Raw genomic sequence first — 26,372 nt, 5'->3', positions numbered from 1 at the left:
CAAGATTTTAACGTGTGATGAAACTTGGGTTCACCACTTTGAACCAGAGTCCAAAAGACAAAGCATGGATGGAAGCACACTAGCTCACCTGTACGAAGAAAATCAGCAGGAAAAGTCATGTTGACAGTCTTTTGGGATGCCCAAGGTGTTGTAATCTTTTGTGATTATTTAGAAAATCAGCACAATACAGTGTGTATTACTCAGGCATGCTGATGAAAAAAAACAAAAGCCAGCAATGAGAAAAAAACATTGCGGATCTGAAAGAAAAGGCGTGACATTGCTACACAGCAATGCTCTCCCTCACACCACCCAGCTGACCCAAGAAATCATCAGAAAAATGGGTTGGGATATACTACCACATCCTCCCTACAGTCAAGATTTGGCTCCCTCAAATTTTCATTTGTTTGGTCCACTCAATTTAGCATTATGTGGAAAAAAGTTGAGCAACAACGAGGAGATCAAAGAATTTGTGGGAAATTAACTCAAACAACAAAACAAAGACTTCTTTGCATCAGGTATAAAATATTAGTGGGGATTATGTTGAGCAGTGGTAAAAGTCTCATTTTGTAAAAACAGTTTTTTTTCTACATCAATTTGCTTCTAATTATTGAATGTCCCTCATAATCTAGAAATCCTGAGGCTACCAGGAATTAAAAATCCTCTGCCTTTAGAGGCAGGATTTAGAAATACACTGAAAGGATTTTGATAACAATGGCTCTCCAAGATTATGAACACAAAAAATTACTATTGATAAAATGAGAAAAATTTCAAGATATTATGTTACATACACACATCTTATATTTTCAACCATATATCCTCTATGCATTAAGTTATAAATGCTTATTCCATAAATATATAATAAAATTTGGGGTCTTAGTAAGTGGACACATTTCTTAACTTTCACTTTCTGAATTACTATTATTTTATTTATTTATTTATGGATTAAGTAATATATACAAAATTGCTAATTTCAGTCTTGTACTATGCATATTTTCTGAACTTGTCACTGCTATTCATATTTTCAACATGGGTTTGAGTTAATTTATGAGCAGCCAGATAAACATACTGTTCATTTTACAAGCCAAAGAGATTTTACATAATCCTAGGGTTTTGCATACAGGGACTACAAAAATGTCTGTCAAGTGACAAAGAAGACAAATGGTGGTTGTGCAAAAGAAAGTGGTAGAAATTCTGCATTTAAGAAGCAGTTTATGATTGAAATTCTGCATTTAAAAAGCAGTTCATGGTTGCATCTATTAAATAATATCGTACATGAAAAACTAACTAAGAATTTGGTATGGGCAATGCCAGAGTAACTGGTTGAAAAAATTTTGTTAAGAGAAGCATGTGCTGACATGTTACTCCATAAAACAGTAATAATAGGCGGGAATGGTTTAAATGTGGACATACTCAAATTTTCAAGGTGAAAAAAATACTATGTGGGAATGGTTTATTCTCAGCATGGGTGGAAAGCCTGAATTTGAATAGAATCAAAAACATTTTTTCATATATGCAATCCGTGATCGAATGAACAACCAGGATCAGTTTGATCTAATTCTGTAGGATTATCATCACTTTGTTTTGGCCTTCACTCAGTTAATGTTAAGTAAGACTCTAAAAACCAAGAGTGAAGATGGTTTAAGAATCTAAAAATGTTTATTTCATACACATGATATTAAAATACAGAAACAACTACATATTTCAAAACAGAGGGATACTAAGATGTTGAAACAATTGCAGATCTACACACAAAATTACCTGCTTATGGTGCCATTTGGGATTTTTGTATGCAATCTTGGATCCACCATACTGAATGAAACTTTAAAATACAGGTGGTATTTATATATGAAGGTGGACATGTAATACATGATTTTAATGCAAAATTTTAGAAAACTACCAATAGTGAAAACCGAAAAATGAATAAATAAATAAAAATAAAATAAAATGAATAAAAAAGCAGATAAATTTATTGAAAAATGCCTTAATTTTAAAGTTATAAGAATCAATAGCTTCCTGTAAGTCAATATATTCCTGCTTTCATTTAGTGTTTGCTAATGAATACATAATTACCCAAAATAATAATTACAAAACAAAGTACTTACAGTCCAACATTTCTATAATCATTTTCAGAATGATCTACTTGATTAAGAAAAGTAGTCTTTACATCAGTTTTAATTTTCATAGAAATTTTTCTTAAAAACTCAGCAGCAGATCTCAAAAGAAATATATTAATAGTACTATTAGTATGGTTTAACTCATGTCTCTTAGCAAAACACTTTACAAAAATGGAAGCAATTTGATAGATATCTCTAAAGAAATATACATCAAGCTGGAAAATAAATTAAAATATAAATAAATAAAAAATTATTCTTTGGCAACTACAGACACCTTATTTTTTAATGAATAATTATCATGATGCAATTTTTTATTGCACATACCAATTTTTATTCTCATACATATGAGGGCTATTTTTTAATTAAGTTCTGATTTGGCTGTAGGTATGTAAATTTTGCGCAGCTGCCAGAACGCACATGTGACCCAGCTCCCAACATGCACCTTGCACAAATGCAGATGTCATTTGCAGTTGTAGCGTCACTGTGTACAGTTTATGCTTTCAAACTGAAATGTTTTAAATATTGAGCAGCCTGCAAATTGTGAAACACTGTCTGTAATTCAATTTTGACCAAAAGGAATGCATCAGCAGGTGACAATAGCCAGATATGTTTATAGGCCTCCCAACATGCACTTTGCACAAATGCAGATGTCATTTGCAGTTGTAGCGCCACTGTGTACAGTTTATGCTTTGAAATTGAAGTGTTTCAAATATTGAGCAGCCTGCAGATTGTGAAATACAGTCTACAATTCAATTTTTGACCACAAGAAATATATCAGCAGCTGACAATAGTTGTAATATGTTTACAGGCCTAATCCAATGAGCAATAGCAAAAAGCTTAAACGATGCTGTTCCAAGGATGGGCAGGACAATGCCCATGATGAACTGTGATTAGTGCAATCATGACACAAAAATTTGTGAAGACTGGCAATTCACCATTTCCACTTTGTCACATTCTATATAACACACTGAAGTGGGCAAGCGACTGGCCTACAGTCATCTGGAGTTTTGCTGCTGCACAACCTCATTCTGCTGCTTAAACTCAAAAAGTTACTTTTGGATGGAAACAATTATGAACCACCACCAGACCAAGTGCCAAGCGATTACCACCTGTTCAACTACCTGAAGGATTTCTTAGCAGTCAGCAGTTTGACACCAAAGAAGTAAAAACAACAGTTGAAGACTGGTTGTCTTCACAGGCAGCTGATTTCTAAGACATGTGCATAAACTATTTAGTGTTAATTGTTTGAAAATGTCTTGATTCTTTGAAAACACCTTGGATTCTTTTAAAACACCTTGGATCCTTTGAAAACGCCTTTGATTCTTTTGAAAAGCATGTTGTGAATCAAAACCACACCAGACAAGAGCATGATCACTCTGTGGAGGTGGCATAAAGATTCACAATAAACTTCCTTTGTTAGTGTTGTCCTCTGCTCCATAAAGTCCACCAACAAAACACCTAAAAAAATTATAGCCATTGTTTTCCTGTTGCTCAGTGTCTGTTTGAACTTTTTCAGCTTGTTTGGAGAAGTGTGCATCCACTGCCTACACTGTTCTTTGGTTTCTGGATTGTCATACTGGATCCAGTCTCATTACCAGCAACAATAATTTAAAAACTCTTCTCCCTCATTATTATAATGCATGAGAAACATTAAGGCTGACACCATCGCAAGACAGAGAAGACCTTGAAATTTCTGGGATTTCTGCAAAAAGTTCACCTATCACAAACTTCCATTTGTCACAGACAAAATCATCAACACGCTCAACCAGGCATACAATAGCGATAGACTTGCCCACAGTCATCATGGAAGTCCACCCACCCTTCTTTAAATTTCCTACACCATCCCTGTACACTACCACAACTCAAAGTTTCAACCATTCAGTAGACTAATTCTGCAATAGATTTCAGCAGTACGATAATGTAGTGCCTTAAAAAAAAAAAAAAAAAAAAAAAAAACAGAAAAAAGTCAATATCCACTGGATAAGAAATACAATATTGTAAGCAAGACTGCAAGAAATATGAATTTAAGTCTGATATGAATGTTCTTATCCAGAAATGTCAATTCTTTTAATGGCATTGCTTAGAACAGAATACTTGTAAAACCATTTAACTTATTACATGGTAATAACTTATTAATTTTCATAATTAAAATTTACCTTCATTAAAATGTACAATATATTCTCCACAGTTTTCACTTTTGATTTTAAGTAATTCACATAATGACATATAGTTACTGTATACATTAAAGCATCTGAAATACATTATTTTTCTTTATGAATAAATGATCATTAAAATAATAATTATAAAAATGCATGAACTAAAACAATATTTGTGATATAAAATTGTAATTTAAATAAGGTCTAACATCACTAACGTTTCCTTATACAACAGACTGAAGAGATGAGCATGTAAATAAAATAGAACAGTAATAAGTTTGTTTCACAGTATGAGTAAATAACAAAACAAATAACACCCTTCAATATGAAATTGTTTCTTATTAAATAAAATACCAGATACATTTTCCTTCTTTGAAATCTCCATTTAATTTTTTTTTTTACTTCCAAGGGTAAACTACCTAAAGAACAAACCTATCACAAACCTAGAACTTCTTTACTTTCACTTTACTTAAGGACTACAACAAGATCCCTTCATTGCAACAGTTCTAATGTTGCATTATAGCTTTGCTTTTGCAGTTTCTTTTCACACTCCTCTTCCATCTAAATTATTAGCTACTCAAAATTCTAGTCTCAAACATACAGACAACTTGTCTCTTACCTTTCATTTTCATATTTATCTTTGTTTGTGGAAATCCAAGCAGTGACAAAGTGCTCAGTTCCTAAAGATGAAGATGTGGACAAGGCTAAAAAGATTTTCAGTACTGCTGATATGACAGATAAAGCAGAATGATTTTTACATCATTCTGCGACCAAACAGGCTAATGCATATGTAGTACAGTACGGCTTTTGGTGGGAGTAGATAAACATACCTAAAGAAGCTTTAGGTGACCTAAATTGGTCGACTTAATTGGGTGTAGACTGAATCTCTATGTTGTGTATAACATAATTTTGGTTGATATGAGTGTAGCACTGATTTAACTTTAAAATCATTCAAAAATGTTCACAGTCACGAACGGTGCTGTCAAATCTGAACTAGGGGCAGGGTTCGCGCTTCTGCGGTTTCAGTCAGTTAGTTTGAGGGAATCATGTTAGGTTGGACGTGAAGATGTCCGTTGATGTGAAGATGTCCATTGATGTGAAGATGTGAAGAGGCCTACGTGAAGGTGAAATTTGATTTGTATTTTACTGATGCAAATGTCTGCCGAGGCATTTACATTGGTGGCATCCTGACCGAGGCCTGGCTGATGACTGTGAGATGTAATCAGTTACAGGGTCTAAAGACGATTTCCAGTAAAGCCCCTAAGGGCTTGGAATGGAGAAGGTGGTGTTGTGACTGGTAATGTCACAAGGTGGGTGCCTTCCCTCTACGGGGTTGGGATGGGAGTAGGTATGCTCACCTGAACCATCGATTATATTATATAATCTAAACAATCCAGAAGTACACAAGTAGAGATTCCAGAACCTCAATAGACTAGCTAGTACATATTGTACTGCTATATGACTCAGATTTAATTTTATTCATTCACTTTCAGTAGAACTAACCAATTACAGAAATTGGTTAGAACATTAAATGTTGGTTAGAGAATCCAAATCTTTTGCTAGAAATTTAAAATTAATTAATTTAATAAAATTAAATTAATTCTTCTAATTCCTCTTATGATTAAATTTTTATTTTTATTAAATTGTTTAGTATTTAACTAGAATTTAGGATCGGTTTACTAATAATCTATTTTTTTAATTTTTAATGACCACTTCAATGAAAGCCTTTTATAAAAACTTTTATCCAAAGGTTACAACTGACAACACCACAGGTTTTACTTTATTACCTTACAATACATCTCTGAAATTATTATAAAATAATGTTAATTAAGGCACCATGTGCTAGTTCTACAAATTTATAACAAAGCTTTGCAAATAAAAGGATACCACAAATTGCAATAAAAAGCCATACCATTTAATTTACCAGCATTTGAAAAATAATTATGTAAATTATTTGACATGTCATTAAGAATTTGTATTGATGGTCGTATCACCTACAAATTAAAACAAAATCATTTCTAATTAAGTAAAATAATAATAAAACAAGGAAAACTAAAATAAGAAAATTTATCTGTCAAGCACTATAGTGAAAACACTTCGTATTTTTAAAACACAAAAATATCTTTAAAAATTATTTAAAGAAAAAGTTTAATCATGTGAAATGAAAGTTAAAAAACTAGGCTCTTGATTAAGATTTATGCAATACATAATCATTTCAGTTGACAAATTTATTTATTGTGTAAAGAAAGAGCATTCTCAAATTTATTATATTAAATTTTATTCCTGAAAAATTTACTAAGAATTTTCTAAATATCTTCATTTAATTTGGAAAATGTTGTATTTTCTTGAAAATTCTAAGTAGCATTAACATTAATATTTGGTAAACCTGAATTTAACAATGTTTCATGCATTCATTCAGAACATCTTTTCTGCTCAGATCACTAGTTTTGTTGTTAAGTACTGCTTACCTTTCTTAACTTCATTCTTTTATCACTTGATGCGTTTCGGAACCATTCCATTGTCAAAACTTATTGGTTTGTTCATTCTTCTTCACATGCGTTAGAGGAAGAATAATGAACATTTTAGAAAATGTAAACATTATTAAATTAAAAAGTAACAATAATAAAATCCTCATAAATGAACAATCAAGCAGATAAATGAGATCAACAATGAAACAGATGCTCTTAATAAGAACCTAAATTTATTGAAAACAGAAAATAAGATAAAATTAAAGGCTCAGTATAACCATTAATAACAAATAAGAAGACCAGATTAAAGCATGACATCAAATATAGGGAGGGATGCTATGCTGACTGAACATTATTTAAAAGTACCAGTACAATAAGTTTTGAAGATGGAGTGGTCGGAACCACTCCAAACACAGAATTAATGTTTGAATACTTCTTAAAAACCAAATCAATAGAAATCACAATTCAGGTAATGAATATAGATTTGAGTTGCACAATTATCGAAAATATTAAAAATAATATATGTATATAAAAAACTAATGTATGTACCTTACTAACATTTATTTTTAAATAAATTTTGTTACTTATTAACAGATTACAATTTATAATTTTTTATAATAAACTAATTTTAGAAAAGAGTTCAGTAATTAATCCCATGAATACAGTTAATATAGTTTAAGAAATTTCATTTAAAAATGTACAATAATAAATTATTTGAAGGTTAATTACTGCAGGGTTGAACTTTATATTCATAGGCAATTAATTGTACAAATAATTTAGTCAACCTCAAATTCCAACCCATTCAGTTTATTCATTTATAACTGTTACATATACACAGGAATTATATCATGAAAATATTAAGTAGCTTCTTAAAATAAAATCCTGCCTAAGGTATGATTTTCTGTTAAAAGAAATACTATACCAAATTCATACTTATATTTAAAATTGGTTGTAAATAGAATTTAAAAAATTTAGATTTTAGCCAGAACAAAATTGCATAAAATAGTCAGTGACCACAAAAAAAAGTAATAATATAAAACTCGAAAGTTTAACAATCTGAATGTTTAATCTGAAGAATATGTGGATAAAAATAAATACAGAAACACATGCTGTGTACTTTTGTAAATAAGCATGCAACAAGAAAAATGCATGTTACAGAAATAACTGAAGAATTTTAAATATTACAAGGACAGAACTAAAAGTAAAGTGCAGTCAAAATAAATGTTTTACAATTAACGTGACATAATTAATCAATCTTATTTCTTGTTTATTTTTTCCATGATCACTGATTTCCTGATTTTCCATTCAATTTCAATTTCAAGTTCTTGTTGCAGAAAAAGGAATTTTAACATCATTAAGCAATTAGAAACTGGTATCAACATACCAAAACATATGGGAAATAGCACTCACTGCATATTTCATCTTATGGCTTTCTCTAATAATAAAGTTCACATTTCTATACTGGATAGATCCTAACTGAAATGACAATTCTAAACTGGATAGACTAACTTATTTTTTAAATCTGACAGATTATGACTATTCAAACAATAATAATGAACAACAAACACTGACTATTTGGATGTCAGACATTACGAGTGTCTAAATCATATATAAATGGACATGATTGGAATCATTTTTGCACACAGTTTACGTCATAGCACAGTGCAAATTGTTATAACAAGACTGCTATTCCACAATGGTTTATAAATTAATTTCAAATAAAGTTGAATAATGACAAATCTTCAATAAATGTGATTTTTGTTTTTATGGATAAAAATTTTCAAATACATGTACACATCCATGTATGCCACACATACAAAAGTATGTGTGGCATACATAAAACTTAAAAAAGTATATATAAAGACTTACATTTACTTGGCCTTCTTTAATTGAACATGAACCTCGAGAATCACAAAATCTGACATAAATTCTACCAGTTATCAAAACTGCTTTCTTTACTAAACATCCAGTGTTAAAAGCAAACATAACATCTGGAAAAATAATATCAAGAGTGGGTTATTTCAAAAATTAAACAGAAATGTTTAATTTTAATATTTTTAATATTAAGTCATGTTTATATATGTTAATTTGTAATTTTAATGATTTTTTTGATCTTTTACTTATTTTTAACAAATAATGGTAAATTTCCTAATTATAATTGCTATATTTTATTTTCAATTTTATTAACAGAAAACCTTTTTGTTATGCCCATATATTCTCACTAAACCCTTGTCATTATGCCCACATTTTTTCTTCATGCTTATATTCTTTGTGTTTTTTAAAAGGATTTGACTCATTTTAATATCTTATTTACAGATTATTTATTGTGGGATAATAAAAGTATCTACTTTTTACTCAACATGATGATGATGATAATGAACAAGACAAAAAAAAAACAAGTAAAGAAATAAAGATACATTAACTGTCATTCAAACAGTAAAAAAAAAAGAAACAATACTAATAAGAAATAAAAACATGCTCAACTAAAAAATAAAACATGTGTGTACATCAATAATTGCACTTCCATTCAACATAAGTATGGTTGGTGCTAGGCGTAGGGCTAGTACTTCCTACATACATACACTAGCACTTCTCTATTCAACCACAAGAAATTAGGGAACTAAGCGTAAACATGTACATGGAAATAACTCTCCAAAACAGACTAAAACCAGACAATATGTGAGAAATTATTTCATCAAGGGGACTTTTTGGCAAAAAAAAGTGATACTTGGATTATAATCAATATAACCAATGACAGTATCTCAACAAAAACCAGCAGGGGCTTAATTTTTGCATTCACACAAAAATGTAACTATTTAAAACAATAAAAAATAAAATTTTATAAGCAAGGAGATTGTCAAACTCAATTTGATTGCTTTTTCAAGCACTATTTATGTTACAGTATAATAGTTTCAATAGTGTTTTTCTAAAATGCTCTATTCGATAGAGGAAAGTGTTGCGATAGTGAAAGCTTAGGTACATTGGATTCTTTCTTAGAAACATATCACATATTCACACAAATATTTCCAAGCCAGTATCCCAGCAAAGAGTAACATACATAAATTGGTAAATGGTAAAAAAACAGCATAAAATGAGGTCTATTTCAAAAACAAAATAGACAAAACCTTTTAATTGGATCTAAAGACCATTATCAATATTCAAAGAATTTCTGCCATTTGAAAAAAAAAAATCATAAATAGGTTATAAACCAAGTGGTGTAAAATACAGATCTTGCATTAAGACTTCACACATTACTCAAAACACGTTACAGCTTGCAACAATATAAGAAAACAGACAAAACCAAACCATCTTAATTATTGGAACTGGCATCTCAAAAATATTGTCAATGGACAGAAAACCTGATGCTGTATTCAATGTCAGATGAGGCAAGATTTGATTTATCTAGGTATATTAATTCACACAACACCTGGTATTGGATGACAAAATCCTCACCAGATATTTCAATTTTAAGAAGGGAAAATCTTACATATGGTGTGCGCTGTTTCTGGTAATCGTAAAGTGTATCCAATATTTTTTGACCAGACTGTCACTACAGAATTGTACTATACAATTCTCAAAAAATTTCATTTATTTCTGTTAGGGATCCTCACTACCAAATTACCACTGTGATTAAAAACTAATTATTAAATTGGCTTGTGGCGAAATATAACAAATGGTGAAATGAGTTGCTACCATATTTTAAATTACAGTAATTGCATGATTATAGATTAAAAGATTATTAATTCTAAAAATAGAAAAACATGGAATTTAAAATCCATGAAGGATTTAAAATTTTTTAATGAATGAACATTAAAAAATGCTCATTCAAACTGAAAATGCTCAAATGACCAAAATTGGCATTTTTAATCAAAATATAAAAAAATAACTGATCTAAAACAATCACCTGCTTAATTAGAAAATAAATAATACGAGGGTTATTTTTTTTCAAGGTCCAATCGGTCACAAAATTAAAACCACAGTGAAAATAAAAAATTTCTTATTTGTAACAATTACTTACATAGTTACGCTATTTCTCTACATAGTCGCCATTCCGATTTAAGACATTTGTCGTAGCGTGGTACCAACTATCAACACTGAGCTGCCTGTGTTTTCAGCCATGTTTCTATACTGGTCTGCCGCTAGATGTCTGTGCCAAAATGTTGTCCTCCTAGCCAGCGTTTCATGTGAGCAAAGAGGTGAAAATCAGATGAAGCAAAGTCTGGGCTGTATGGTGGGTGATCAAATACTTCCCAACGAAAACACTGCAGGAGCTTCTTTGTTACAACTGCAGTGTGCGGCCGAGCACTGTCATGGAGAAAGACAATGCCTGATGACAACATTCCTCTACGCTTATTCTGAATTGCCCTTCGTAGACGCTGAAGATTCACGCAGTATGAGGCTGCAGTGATGGTATACCACTTCCATGAATTCCACCAAGAGCCATACACAGTAGCCACACACTTTCTGTTGGAGAAGGTTCACTTGAACTTCTTTGGTTTACTGGGACAATGAGAATGCATCCACTGTTTAGACTCATGTCTCGTCCCCTGTGACAATTTTGTCCAAAAAATCTTCTCCTTCATTATGATAGCGCTGGAGAAACGTTAGGAAGGCGTCCATTCTCATTGTTTTGTGATGGTCAGACAGCATCTTGGGAACCCATCTCGCACACAGTTTGCGGTACTGTGTCTCTTGTTCACAATGCTGTAGAAAGGAAATTTCAGTTTCCTGAAATTTCAGTTTCCTGAAATTTCCTTTCAAAAAAAAATTTCAAAAACTAATCGCTCAATACAGAAATTGAGAACCGACGATTTTCTCAAATTGCCTCATCCACTCGCTCAACGAGATCATTGGTTGACACTCGCTTCCTTCCCTGACCGCCTGCATCATGAACATCTGTACGTCCTGATTTAAAGTTCCTGCACCATTGTTGCACTTTGCTGTCACTCATTGAAGTTTCACCGTACACATTACTTATTCGTCGTTGAATTTCAGCTGCATTACACCCCTCAGCCTGAAGAAATCGAATTACCGCACGCACTTCACACTTGGCAGGAGATGCTCTATTGTTGTAGAAATGTTTACATGCTAGCTGCGTGTTCAAACCTAAACAAAGTGACTCGGCGTGATTGAAGACCATACTACAGATGCTGCGCAACACATGCGCAAAGGTTCATCCGATTTTCATGCGGGTTTTTATTTCACGACCAATCGGACCTTGAAAAAAATAACCCTTGTAATTTTACCATAAAAATATCAGGCACATGCTGTGATATTGAACTTTAATGCTGGATGAACAAAATTAGCAGAGCTCTTTATTTATATTTAGTTCAACTTAAGCTAAACACTGGAAGGTACATATTTCTAATGAAACCAATCATTGGCAGAAATCTCAATAATATTAACACTTTATAAATTTTAAATTTAGGCTTGGATATATATAGATCAAAGTGCTTCATATTTTTATGGCAAGAGAAAAAACAAATTCAGATATAATTAAAGTATACCTATACCTGATTCATTATCACTGTTTGCTTTATGAAAAAATTCACAATAGATAGCAAAATGAGATTTTGTAAGATTATAAAACCCACGTGCAAAGATTTTATGATAAATTCCAGTACTGTCAGTCTGAGTGACATATAATCTAATATTTACAACAGACTGGGTATCAACAGTTATCAACATTTCGGCTCTTCCTGGAGAAGAACTTAGATCTACAACATTACAAAGAGAGAAGTAACACTAAAATGAATTAATTACTAACAAAATAAGTGAAAAATTAAGTCAATGTTAAATTTTACATAAAGATCTTTTCTCTATCAAAATACTTAGAACTGAACTATGAAATCACAAACATTGAAAAGGTTTATTAAATATTATAATAATTTCCTGGCATCATGAATCTAGAGTTATGCTGTAAAAAGGAGAGTATGGTAATCAGCAAAAAAATGGGGTATGGGTTTTTTGCATTTCTTGATGTTTCATCACCAGAGACCCCAAAAAACAAAATAAAAGTGGGAGTTATGTTTGAATACACATATGTATGAACATGTGAACCATATGGGGTAATTTGTTGGTAAAATTTTAGGATCCCATTTTATATTATGCAGGATATGCATGCATGCTTATCTTACAATTCTTTTTAAAATTTGCTCCTTTTTATTTATTGCATATTTTTAACCAAATTTTTTTATGTTTTCCTAGGCATAGCGCAGTAGTGCAAGCAACCAAAAAAAAACATTTTTGGGTCAATATTGTGGGTGGGACAGCCTGATGAAAGAATAAAAATATTGATTTTCTGAATTTTTCAGAACTTTTTTTGTAATATTATAAAATTTCATCATAATTCACACACTCCCACCCAAAATGTTGTACATTTTTTAGTTAACTTTTCTTAATTTCTTCCATTTAACATTAAACACAGAAAATTAAAAAATTTTCTTTGAAGGTAACTTTAGAGGGGGGAGCAAAAAAATTAAAAATACTGATTTTTTTAAATGTTCTTTGATTTATTTAATCATATAATGATTATTTTTACAATGAAACTTGTCAATTTTTTTATGCATAATTTTTTGCTAAACAATAAATAATCAATAATGCCAGGAAAATATTGTAAAACTTTGTTGTTAGTTTTTTTTTTTAAATTGTATTTTAATAATTGCATTGACAATTCGTTGATAAAAACTTTTCTATTCATAGCTATAAAAACAGAACTTTATAACAGCTTTTTTTTGTTATTAGAACTGCTGTTATAAAGTTCTGACATAAGTTATAAAGATACTTTTTGTTACTGACAATTATTATAAACTTTTGTTTAAATTTGATCTGTTAATAACAGCTGTCAAATGATGATGTAAGAAGTAAATAATTTTTAGATAATATTTGTTAAAAAAAAATTGCTTATTCTTTCAGTTTTAATTGTAGTCAACATTCAACATATAATCCAGATAAAATATTTCTTGAAAAATTCTAAACTTTTATTAAATATTAGAATATGTGCACATCTTCATAAATGTGTACTTTTTTAAATATGAAAGACAGAACACACAACTCCAGGTGTAAAAACAGGACATGTATATATACATGCACATGCATTAACCATGTTACAAAATTGTAATTTTATTTATTGAAAAAATTACAAATTACTTAATAAAAAGAATGAAAATATTTTCAGTAGGAAAGTAAGCAACTGTAATTATGTTAATAGATTCTAATATAACTTTATCCTATTAATTTAATTATAGTAATGTAAAATCTTAAATCTATTATGTAATTAAATTGTTTTCTTCAACCATTATCTACCAATGTACTTAAAATGTTTTCTAACTACCTGGAGTTTTAAAACTAATACTATTAAACTGCTTTAATAACTATCATACATCTATACTGCTTTACTATACATCTATCTACTAAACACAAACAAAAGTTGCATTCATAACAGAAAACCATTACTAACAAAAAATACATAAATTATGAAGAAACGACATTATGGGAAATGAGATAATTCAGAACAAATGCAAGGTTAGTAAATACAAAATAATACAGAAGCCCCTGAATAATCCAAACCCCAGGTAATCCACAATACTGGATAATCCAAACACGAAGCGAGAAAATGTAAAAAAATTAATTTTACATTTGGTTATTTAAAAGTCTACAAGAAGCCATAAGTTTACCATGCGTTTCACCACATCCCTCTCTACATAGATTTTTTGACTAGGTTTTTGATTTGTTATATACAAATAAGTCATTATTTATAGCACAGTACAGTAATAAATTACTCCCTCCCTAGAACTGCTTCACATTCCATACCATAGCAGATAAAAGTGTTTATCCTGTTCCAATGTTATTTCAGCAGCCAATGTGTTGTGTTTCTTTTTATCTTCTGTTAATCACTTTGATGTGCAATTGTTTTGCATATGAATTGAGTGTTTTTTTTTTAATAAGATTTAACATTTTTATAAAGCAATATAGTTAAGTTTTATACCATACTTTAAAATTAAATTTTAGAATGGCTTCAAAAAGAAAGCATGTATCTTTATCACTTTTGAATAGTCAACTGTTCTTGGAATTTCAAATGTTCTTTCGATCCTAGTGTTGTGAGCCATTTCAAAATAACTTTTGAAAGTTATATTTTGAACTGACGGAAGAACTGACAGAAGAACACATTTATGCACAGATGAAAGTGGTTTGCTGAGCGACTTCTGCCTCATAAAACATTCTCTCATCAAGCTGAAGCTTCTGCTCCAGGTCAAAAAATATCAAAAGAGTATATTACATTTATGCCTTGCGCTAACATTTCTGGTAACCATAAATTAGAGCTTTTAAGCTAAAAATCCAAGGGCATTTAAAAAATGTTTATTGCCAATTGAAAACAGAAATCAGATAAGTGCTTGGATGAATGTTGACATATTTTACAAATTATTTCATAACATTTTTGTGCCATCTAGAATAATTACTTGAAATCCATAAATTTGGAAGATAAAGTTCAGTTAATTGATAATTTTCCAGAACATCCAAACATAGAGCAGCTGACTAGTCAAGATGGAAAAATAACCACTATATTCTTGCCACCAAATTGCATAGCCAGTTTACAACCAATGATCCATTCAAAAAACATGATCCAGTCAATTAAAATTCTTTTCAAAGTCATTTCTCAAAATGATGGCATAGTAGTGCTTAAAAAAAATTTTATCTGAAAAATGTTGTCTCTTGCTGCTGCTTGGAATTTCAATTGACACAGCTTTAGTTTGAGCTTCATGGAAAAAACGTTTACCTTCTATGATTAAAGATAAGCCTTAAACCAGAATTAACAAAACATATTACTAACTGGATTAATGTAGATGCAAAATAATTTATTCAACTTAAATCCAAGGTGACATTATTGAAGCAAGGGTTAGATGAAAATGTTAATGATGATGATGAAACTGAAGTAGAAGAAAAGATCATACAGCATGAAAAAGCAGTAAAATGTTCATTCCACCACATAACTACTTTATTGGCTGAAATACAAAAAGAAGCAGCAGAAAAATCACTAACTTCAATGCAACAGATAAAAATCACAGACTTTTTAAAGAAACAATAATAAAATCCATTTTTAGAATGTAAATATCAATGTAGTAATAAAATTATTGCTTGTATATTAAATAAAGAGTTTCAGCACTTATCTAAGTTGAACCCTCAATAATCCAAATTTTTTGTAATCTCAACCGCCACAGATTTTTATTAGTTCAGATTATCCAGGAGCTTCTATATTGTAATTATGCTCATATGCATACTAATTACAGATTGTATTTTCTGAGATTATTTTTAAAGAAAGTATATATTTACCTTCAACTGAAAATAAATACATTCTATTCTGCTTAAGTTTTCCTCCTTTTATAACCAATTCACTGGAATCTCTGTCTGGTTCACGAATTTCATCAATATTTAAATATGTATTTGTGTTTTTATCATAACACTTCCAATCCCATTTCTCATCATCACTAGTAATTAATTTACTAGCTCTTAAACAGAAATATTCATCAGGATTTACACCAAAGTATTCAGTTATACAATTACAAAAACATCTGCAATTAAGAAAAATCTAATAAAACAAGGTTTACACCTACATAAATGTAAGCTAACAAAAATTGTGTGGTAATATCAAAACAATTATTCTTTGTAATATATTCTGCCTTTAAAAAAATTATTCTGAAAAAAATTATAAGCACAATGGTATTCGTGGAACTTTGACCCTCTAGCTCACAAAGGTCCTCAATCTACTAACCCCACTCAAAAAAAATTGAAAATGGTTAATATTCTGACTAGATTTTGTTTTTAATACTAGCTCTTCCTTTACAAAAAAAAAAAATTACAAAGAAATAAAAAAAAACAGAATATACCAGAGTTCTCATGCCCTAATATCACTCAATCAAGCAAACATTGAAAATTGTGATGGGTTGTACATGAGTATTTTTTTAGTGCTCCTTTTACATATACAGGTCCTTTTAATTCAATATCCTAAGTTTTAATTCCTTTTTTCAAGTCATGTTTTTGGAAGATAAAATTAAACCTTTAATATGTTGAAAATTTGAGCCATGTTGGCATTCAGGTATTTTCTAACTTATTTAAATTCCTTTTAAAAATTCTTATCACAGATTTTTTATTTATTTATTACAATTCAAATGTCTGCTATTCAATCAATTTTCAAATATCTCCAACATCCTTAATTTGTGTATTTAACTTACATTATCAAGACTTCAGATACGTTTTTCTCTGCTACTCTTATTATTTGTGTAGAAGTAAAAGCTTCATCAGGCATATATTGAAGAGGAAGATAATACACACTCAAAGTGAATTTAATTACCATACCAGGTAGTAGTCTAATATTTGGTTTAAAAAAAGTATCTGAAACAGACAAAAATAAGTAAAATTAATAATATATGGTAAACCAGTAACTACACAAAATTATGATACAAACTAAGGGATTAAATCCCAAGTAGCCAAAAGATTAATAATTATTAAATAAAAATTCAGATGGATTGTCAGATAAGAAAATAATTTGAACAGGATTTTGGATGAACGACCAGTATACCTAAAACATTAAAAATACAAGAATTGGTCAAGGGGCCATTTTTTAAAATGGTCAATTCAGCATATCACTTCTACAATCAGTTTTTCATTCAACTTTTCCACAGGTCATTAGAACTGTTTAACAAGAACAACTTCACAATTCTTACTTATCAGATGTAATGAAACTACGTTTTTTATGGATTTCATAAAATGTTGCTTATGTTTTGCTGTAAGTTCAACATCCGATTCTTTGATCTCAGCAAAATTGTAATTAAGGGCACTAAAATGTAACTTGCTCTTTAATGAAACTTCATAAAAATAAAAAAATTAAAAACTTAGTATTGAATCAAGTCGAAGCTGATCCAGCTTAAAGGTTCCATACTGATCTGGAAAATGGTTATCCAGGAATTTATGAGTGACTATGGTGTCATTCTGCTATGATTCTGTATGATAAGCAAAACGTGCTGGAAGCAAGACATGAAGACCATTGTTTGTCTTCTCAACACTACACATTTATTTTAATAAGATCCTGTGAATATCTTCCAGAGATTTACAATGAAATGGAAATATTAAGCTTTAAATTTTTATTTACTGATGATTGGATAGATGATAATTATTCATCCTAGAATGAGATGATCAGATAAGTAAAGGAGAAGGCGAAAGATTAAATAGTGCAAGAAGAAATTAATGTATGTCATTTGTAATGAAATATATTAACATACAACAGCAAACACATTTTTTTTTTTAAATACCAAACATGGCAAAATGTTAATTGATAATCAAAAAATAAACAGATTTTGATGAAATTTTGTACAAAGACAAAAATTTTTTAATTAAAAAAATACAACATATTCAAAATTACCTTTAGTTTCCTTATCAGCACATTCCAAAGTAGTAAGATTGCAACTCCAAATATACATCAGCCTTTTGTCCTTTAATCTTGGTAAAGTTGTACCATATGAATTCGTTCCATCCAAAACCAATACAGCATTACTTGGAACAGTGCGTTCTGTACCCCCTTTTATAATAGGCTCAGGACGTGAAAAGTCAGAATAGAAATAACCCTAAAACAGTTAATAAAAATAATACTAATTTACAGATGTGCTTTAAACAAAAATCATATGTTGTACATTTGACACTATGGTCAAAAAAAAGTATAAATTTATTCTGACATTAAGAATAGAAAACCATTTAAGACAGAATTTATATGTTAAAAAACACCACATGACATATGTTACATAAAACAGACAGACTCATCTGCAAACTAATATATGTTTTGCTATATGTAAGACAAGTGTATTAATAGTAATATATTGAGCACTAAGAAATGTAAGCATTTAAATAAAAAATAACATTTTTTAAGCAATAATATTATACTATATTAAGAAAATAAACCGGATACAAATTTTGAACTTTATCAACAATAAGGATCGGTTAGTATTCAATGACACTAGAGCATTGTTATTACTAAGTGTTAAAAACACAGGTGAAAATAAAAGAATACCATGCAAATACATTTGGTCATTAGATAGAGGTATTTTGTAAACAAGAAGACTGTCTTGTAGATTAGTACTCTGTGACCTAGGACTACACAAATTTAAAAAATACACTAATTGTTTTGCTTTTTGGTAGTGCCAAAAATTTTTGATACGGTTTTCAATAAAATTAAAACACATTTATGCTTAGTCAATTTCTCTGCAACACATTTGATTGCATTATTGGTTAGATTAGATTACTGACTTGATATCATCTAATATTGATTAGACGCTGGCCTCCATGGCACGAGTGGTAGCAGCCTTTCATCCAGAGGTCCCGGATTCAAATTCTAGTCAGGCATGGTATTTTCACACAAGATACAAATCATTCATCTCATCCTCTGAAGCAGTACGTAACAGTAGTCCCAGAGATTAAAAAAAAATACTGATAAGATTAATCTTAGTCATCAGAATTTCAAATAGATTGGAACAATATATAATTTTATAACTTTTAGCAAGCATCCTAACTTTCCATAGGATTTTACAGAAATATTGATTACACAAATCAGTGTCATGAAATGAAATTTCAAATATATAAACTAATATTTTGGGGGTAAATATTAATATTGATAACTCTTATAACTTGGTATCAACGTAAAAATGCATGAAATTAATATTTCTTTGATTCCTAGCTTTGATCGTGTAATCAAAGCTGTGGGTACAGTAGGATTCCAAAATTTGCTCACAACACTTTTCCATCCTTTACAGTCTATAGCAATATAGACTGCTAAGTCTATATTGCAATATATGGCCTGGTCAAGGTCAATTCGCCGATTCCTCAGGTCATCTGCAACATTTTTTATCCAAGTTTTTGTGGTCCATATCTTTGAATCTTCCACTGAGTAGGACACTGACTACAGAGGAGTCTGTGCAGCAAATGATCCAGGTGCAACCAGCACACATGACCAAACCATCTCAGCCTTTGCATTTAGATCTGCTCAACTGTTGGTTGCTGCCCACATCTGGATCTGATGACTTCATTTTAGATACAGTCGTGAGACCCATAAGATCTGGCGCAGGCATCGCATATGGCAAAAATCTAGCCGGTTAAAGTCTGTTTGGAGAAGGGTCCAAGTTTCTGCTCCATAGAGAATTGGGATGATAAGTGTGTAGAAGAGGCGGAGTTTTGTCTGGATGGTAATGTTTTCTCACTTCCACAGGAACAATTTTAGTGAGGTGAAAGCTGTAGCTCTGCCTGCCCATTTCTGATGTGGATTTCAGCTGCAGATACTACTTTCTTTTCTTGAACAAATAATCCAAAATATTTGAATTCTTGAACTTGTTCAATCTGACCTCCTCAGTGGTAAAAAATGGACTGTGAGCCATCAGTTGTTAGTATCTTCATTTGGTCAACATTGATCCTCAGTCCGAAGAACTCTGCTACACTAGACTTCTCATACATAATATCTGTGGCCTCGACATACCTGTTAGCAAATATGGCACTGTTAGGTAGTGATCCTTATCATATTGTACTCCACGCCTTCCTGCAAATGCTCTCCTCATTATAGCGTCAATTATAATATTGAATAGCAGTGATGTGAATATTCAATCAGCTGGTGGAGGGCAAAGATCTGATCACAGCAGCCACAATATGGCTGAAATCCAGGTTGCTCTTCACAGCTTGTCTGTTCACGATGTTTTTGTAGTCACAGTTGAACGACTGTCATTAACACTTTGCTAATCACTGAAAGGAGCCTGATGCTGCAGTAGTTTTTGCAATCTTGACTTTCCCCCTTTTTATAGATCAGTATGATGACTACTTTCTTCCAGACAATGATGACATACTCTAAGCCAAATCAACTGAAGTAGCATGTGGAGTCTGTAAAGCAGAATGTCTTCTCCAGCTTTAATGCCTCTGCTGTGACCTCATTCACTCCAAATGCTTTACACCATTCTTCAACAACCTTATGGCTGCTTTAATTTCAATTGTTGGTTAGTCATGGTTTAATGGCTTTGCTGGTACATCAATTTGTGGCAGGGCTGCAGAAGATCCTTGCAGAGGATTGTGGTTGTAGAGTTCCTGGAAAACCTTTCCAGCACTGTAGCCATCATTTGGTGATCACACAAAGGATCCATCCATCTTTCGAATATTGTCATTGGTTGATTTTGTCTTCCCACTTAATTTTCTGTGTGCACTTAATTTTCTGAATGGTGTGGTATTCATTGCTAGATGCTGGCCTCTTCAAGATCAGCTGCTATCTCATTCCGGTATGCCTCTCTCTCTTCTTTCATTTTCCATCAGACAATTGCCACAATGTTCATAGTTAGTCAAATCAGGTCCAGGCACTGATCTGAGATCTATGGCTGCGTTCTATGATGGATGGCAGGTGCACAGTGGTTTGGCACAATCCATGATGGCTTTACATCTGGTTCTCATCATCAAGATCAGAAGGGTTGATATTGTTTGGTGCAAGTTGTTCAAATCAATTCAAAGTACAATCTGGAATTCCTGCATAAGTATGCAGGATCCAACAAGTGTGACCAGTTCAGTCAGGCTGTTGGTGGTGGCTTGCATATGGTGCAATGAAGGTACAGATGTTATTTTGGCTCGAACAAGCTAGTGATCAGATCCACAATCTGGTCCTTGCATGGCACGCACATCCTGGAGTGATCAGGACATAATCCAATACAGCAGAGTCAATCCCAGATGGATTTCACAAAATAATTTGGTGCTTGATTAGGTGTTAGAATGCTGTTTCCCACAACCAATTATTTGTTGTTCAAAGAACAATAAGCATAAGCCATTGTTGTTTATGACTCCACACCTAAAATTACTCATTGTTAGCTCCCATTCCAAGCCTATTCACACTGATATCGCCAGCCAGGATGATTATCTCAGTTCTTTTTAATTTTACAGATACTTCAACTTAAATTTTGTTAAAAATTGGTAACTAACAATGACAATTTTTACAAGAAAATATTGAAAATTTTAATGGATATATAAATAATGTAGCATTAAATTTGCATTTTTTTTTTTACATTGTAACACGTAATTAAGTTATATTGTGCCTAGCTAGCTGTATGTTATGTAGTTGTAGACTGAATTTCAGCTATCCAGACATACTGATGCTTTGCTCTTGACAATTCAGACCGCTGTTCAGCCTGCGATGTGGAGGAAACTTCGTACCATGTGTTTTTCTGTTGTACGAGGTTCCAGGATGCACGGAGGTGCATGCTGGATGCCCTGGGTTGAGTGGACATGTTCAAACCTGAGGATTTTCAGCAGACTGCTTCAGGGTGTGAAGCAGTTGACTATTATTACAAATTATAATAGAATAGAAAAGTTTTAGAAGAATTTAGTGAAAACAGAAAAAACTCTTAGGAGACAGCAAGACCATTGGCATGGCCTGCAAGGGAATGAGGTATCATTCCCAGAGTGGAATGATGGGTGCTGGGTTGGACAGGTCTGTGACTGAGTGCCTTGGGGCCCTCTCGAGCATGAGGGGGTCACTTTGGTGCGGTGAGGCCATGGACACTCCACTCCCAGTGCCTGAGGACATTTTTGTGAGAGGGGGAGTCTCTCATTAACGGGAGAACAAAAATTTCACACCAAGGTGCTCCATCTTGTAGATTCATCATTCCCCTACTACAAATGTTCTAAAATTCATGCCCTCTGTTAGTTAAAACTCATCTTCTGTTAGTTATTATGGAGTCAAGTAGGCCTGATATGTCAACGCGTCTCAAATAACCTACAATGATTGAATTTTAAATAGCAGTAAAAGTCAACATTAGTAACATTCGGAGTCATCTAAAAGCAGTTCATAGTGATAAAACTGTTAAAGTTCAGTCAGTAGGTGTGGCAATAAAAATTTCATGCATCAAAAGCTGGTAAAGTGAATATTGAAGATGAAACTCACAGTGGTCAACCAGTTTCTGTGAATGATGAGAAAACACCAAAAGGTGAGAATGAATTTATTCAAAATGAATGTTGTATCACACAATGATGCATTATTACCCTAATAGGCATATCAAAATAATGAGTAGGACACATGTCAATGTCATTTCATTGCACAACCAGGCGCTATCGTAAAATTTGTTCACAGTGGGTGACACACAAACTCACAGAAAAGAACAAAAATCTGAAATTTTATCATGGTGAGGAAGATTGACTTCCTTTTCAAATATTATGAACATGAAACATGGTTGAATATGGAATACCGGTACTATGATTTGACACAAAAAAAAACATTCAAAACACAGCCCTCCACAAAAATATTCTCTTAAGTGTTCTGGGGTTCCAAACAAGTGGTGACTGACTACTTGGAGGCTGGGTTGGCTGTAAATTCTGTGTGAATACAAATACATTAATACACCTTAGGAGAAGTGTGCTTCATGTTAAACAATCTACAGAATCTATAATTTTGCAATATGATAATGCTTGACCATACAAATCTCATTCTCAATCAAGCTCTTGTGAAATGAAATTAAAACCTCTTTCACACTGGAGAACCTATTTTCAGTTCATATTCACCAGATTTGGCACCCTGTGATTTTTACTTCTTTCTGCAATTAAAGGTATTCATTTCACCAAGGATGATGAACTGAAGCATTCAGTGAAATCATGAACATTCTTCTTTGATAAAATGAGAAAATTGCTTCACTGTTCAAAGAAATGCATAGCTGTAAAAATAATGACTACATAGAAAACTATATGTTTCAGTAGTAAATAAAATGTATTTTTATGTCGTATTTGTTTCAATTGACTATCTCTTTGCATCTGAGAGTTGTGATTGACTGTGTATTACATTTTAGGTATAAAGATCACAAAACAAATTATTTGCTTATTTTTATTTGAAAATACCACCTAATCTTTTGCAAATTACCTAACATCTTAATTAGTAGATGTCTGAAAAAGTTTTTTTGTTGTACACATGTACAATGTTTAAATAAAAAATTTGTAATGATAGTATCTTCTGTTAATTTTTCATTTAAGTTGTTTCTTATTTGGGCTTTTGCCCAAATATTGTACTAGTAAAATAATCAAGCAAAACTTACATAGCCAAAATTTAAATACATCTTAGGTTTTTCAGCAACACGAGTTATTATATGAATCCAGACTTCTACTTTAAACATACCAGTTGTAGGTAGAGTATATTCATGAATAGGAAATACACTGCCTCCATCCTGAACAGCAACAGGTTCATAAGTAGGAGACCATGTTTGGTTTACTGAAAAAAGTTACACACAAAATTATTATTGGTAAATCTATTACTATTTTTTGTAAGTTTTGACACTTGAGCCAAAGTATGGCATTCTAGAGTACTCAAAACTACATTAAATCTTCCATGAATGAACAGGTTTTTTTCATAGCTAATACATGCACCATTAACTTTGGTGCTCCCAGTAATTCTTTCAAAGTAATAAAATAATTTAAAGTAATCTTTATTATTCATAAATTTTAGAAAAATTATGTATAAAATATAATAGGAAACATTATGTGTATGTTTACTTCAAGTCTATACGCAATTAATATTTGCTTAATTATTTCAATATTAATAAAGCTTTTACTTTGTTCAATACATTTATTTAAACATTCCATTTTCATTCAGTATCATGTAAACATAATTTTCAAACTTTTTAAGCATAATTTTCTAACTTTGTTAGATATTAAATTTAAAATAGAAAACTTTACTCAAATAAACAATCCTTCAAATGTCCACAGAACAATTAGCATCATTCTGAAGCTGACAGTTAATATGGGCACATTTTTATATTATTTTCTATCTATTGTTCAAGGAAAAGACATTCCTATCTTATATGAGTTGTGTTTTGCTAATACATCATCATGTGTTACATTAAATATATACCTACTTAATAATATATTCACATATTACTTGTATCCATATAATTTTATAATTGTGTACGATTATTAAATGGTCAATTACTGCCACGTATAATCCTGCCTTGAATTTAACATAATAATAATGTTAGAATTTACAGTTCTAAACACTATCAATTTTTGAAATCAGCCCAATAGTTTTGTAGCTTACATAGGCCTTTCTCTAACCTTAGCCACCAAAATATTTATGAGTATTTCTATAAAGGAAAATAATTTTTATTTCATAAACTTATCGTAATAACTGTACTATTACCCTAATCTTCATATTAAGAAATGTATCCGCAGGTTTAAAGTAACATAAAATAGCATTAACCTTTTTTCAATAACAAAATTATTTCTATCACTACAATGAAGTACCTATTTATTCAATTAAAGTTTACTGGATAGAGTAAAAACAAAAACTTTATTTTAAGTAGAGATCTATGTATACAATTACAATCCACTAACAATTTAACAGAGAAGGTGTAATAAAAACCCATATTTTACCTTATTTTACATTCTGCTTCGTACTTCGTTTTTTCTCGAATAATTTGATTAGCAATATTCGTTGCATTAAATAAATAATACTCGTAAAGTTTTAGAAACATAATATAAATTTATTTCTACTACACAACAGTAAGCACAATTTCAAAATACAATTAAAGACTCGCTGCAAACGTAAGTCAAGCGCTAATGGATTTATCAGTTTGTTAATCCCCGCTATCTGAATTAAGCCTCACCACGGCTACTACACACACGATACGTGAAAAGAGATCGTTGCATTCGTAATTTTTAATGCTCTAGGTATATTTTATGTACAATTACGGGATAAAATTAAGACGACTAAGTTTATAATTTAAAAACGATAAAATTTTTCCAGGATATCTTCTAAATGAAGAAAATAATTTTACATTGTCTACCTGTATTTTATTATGATACAACATTTAAGAAATTATTGAGTGGGTTTTCTTTTAGAGGTTGAATGAGAGATGGATTAAATATTAAAAGTAATAGCAGTGGGCGATTTGTAAAAAGTATAGTTTCCTAACATTTGCAGCCACTTTCGTTAATGTTTAAAATTTACTTTCAAAGTTAGCCTTCAATCAATGGTGGCTCGCAAATAGGCATTATGGAACTGCAGCAGCGCCTATTTCCACTTGATATTATCGATGACATTTAATATAACGAGTACTTTTTTCTTTAGCTTAAGGTCAGTAGCCACCCCCAAACAAAGACAAAAATCGTTGCATGGAATTGTTCGCTTCACTGTTCCAACGGCATGGTGTAGGCTGTTGTGCGTATGCGCACATAGGAAGCTACATGCACGGCTACGAGGAGAGCAATTTTTTAGTGAGAGCCTGTCGCTCCCGCAGTTCCGACGCTACCGTGCTGATAAAAGGTAAGTTTTTTTTATTCCTCATGTGTATGGAACTTCCCTTGTTCATTCTCTTTTCTAGTTTAGTTGATGGAAGTTATATGAATGTAGTTTTTAGTTGTTTTTCAGTAATGATCAGATGGCAGAAAGAAAAGGCTCTTTGATTGCCAAATCTGTCCAAAAACACGTTGGAAGGGCAAAGAGAAGGCAATTAGTAAAAACTAATTATGTATTTGTTTCTGTGTATATATAAATTTAAATTAAGCACCATTGGACTATAATGTTTTTTTAAGACATTTTTTTAAGTTATCTAATAATATTAAAAAATATCTGTATTGACATTTTATTATTT

The 26,372-nt window shown here is 31.3% G+C and overlaps 1 protein-coding gene across 1 annotated transcript; it reads right to left on the bottom strand.

The window, feature by feature from the left end:
* Positions 1 to 2,098: 2,098 nt before the first annotated feature.
* Positions 2,099 to 25,145, bottom strand: LOC142327962 (uncharacterized). Its single transcript, XM_075371387.1, has 8 exons — positions 25,103 to 25,145; positions 23,823 to 23,995; positions 18,155 to 18,356; positions 16,968 to 17,127; positions 16,069 to 16,307; positions 12,252 to 12,455; positions 8,608 to 8,729; positions 2,099 to 2,329 (listed from the first exon to the last, which is right to left on the bottom strand). Exons 1-8 carry the CDS (start codon positions 25,143 to 25,145, stop codon positions 2,099 to 2,101), a joined length of 1,374 nt encoding a protein of 457 aa, XP_075227502.1.
* Between the last annotated feature and the right edge of the window lie 1,227 nt (positions 25,146 to 26,372).

The sequence above is a fragment of the Lycorma delicatula genome, chromosome 7, assembly GCF_047948215.1.
Source record: "Lycorma delicatula isolate Av1 chromosome 7, ASM4794821v1, whole genome shotgun sequence".
Lineage (NCBI taxonomy): Eukaryota > Metazoa > Arthropoda > Insecta > Hemiptera > Fulgoridae > Lycorma > Lycorma delicatula.
Note: the sequence above shows the minus strand (reverse complement) of the source record. Positions and strands in the feature narration are given on the sequence as shown.

What these genes read in the sequence shown, in the direction of transcription:
- LOC142327962 (XM_075371387.1), bottom strand. Translation starts at nt 25,145, where the DNA reads ATGGGTTTTTATTACACCTTCTCTGTTAAATTGTTAGTGGATT. An exon ending in TGTTAAATTGTTAGTGGATT is followed by an intron (nt 23,996 to 25,102) that starts GTAATTGTATAC and finishes AACTTTTTTCAG; the next exon opens with TAAACCAAACATGGTCTCCT. An exon ending in TGTATTTAAATTTTGGCTAT is followed by an intron (nt 18,357 to 23,822) that starts GTAAGTTTTGCT and finishes TAACTGTTTTAG; the next exon opens with GGTTATTTCTATTCTGACTT.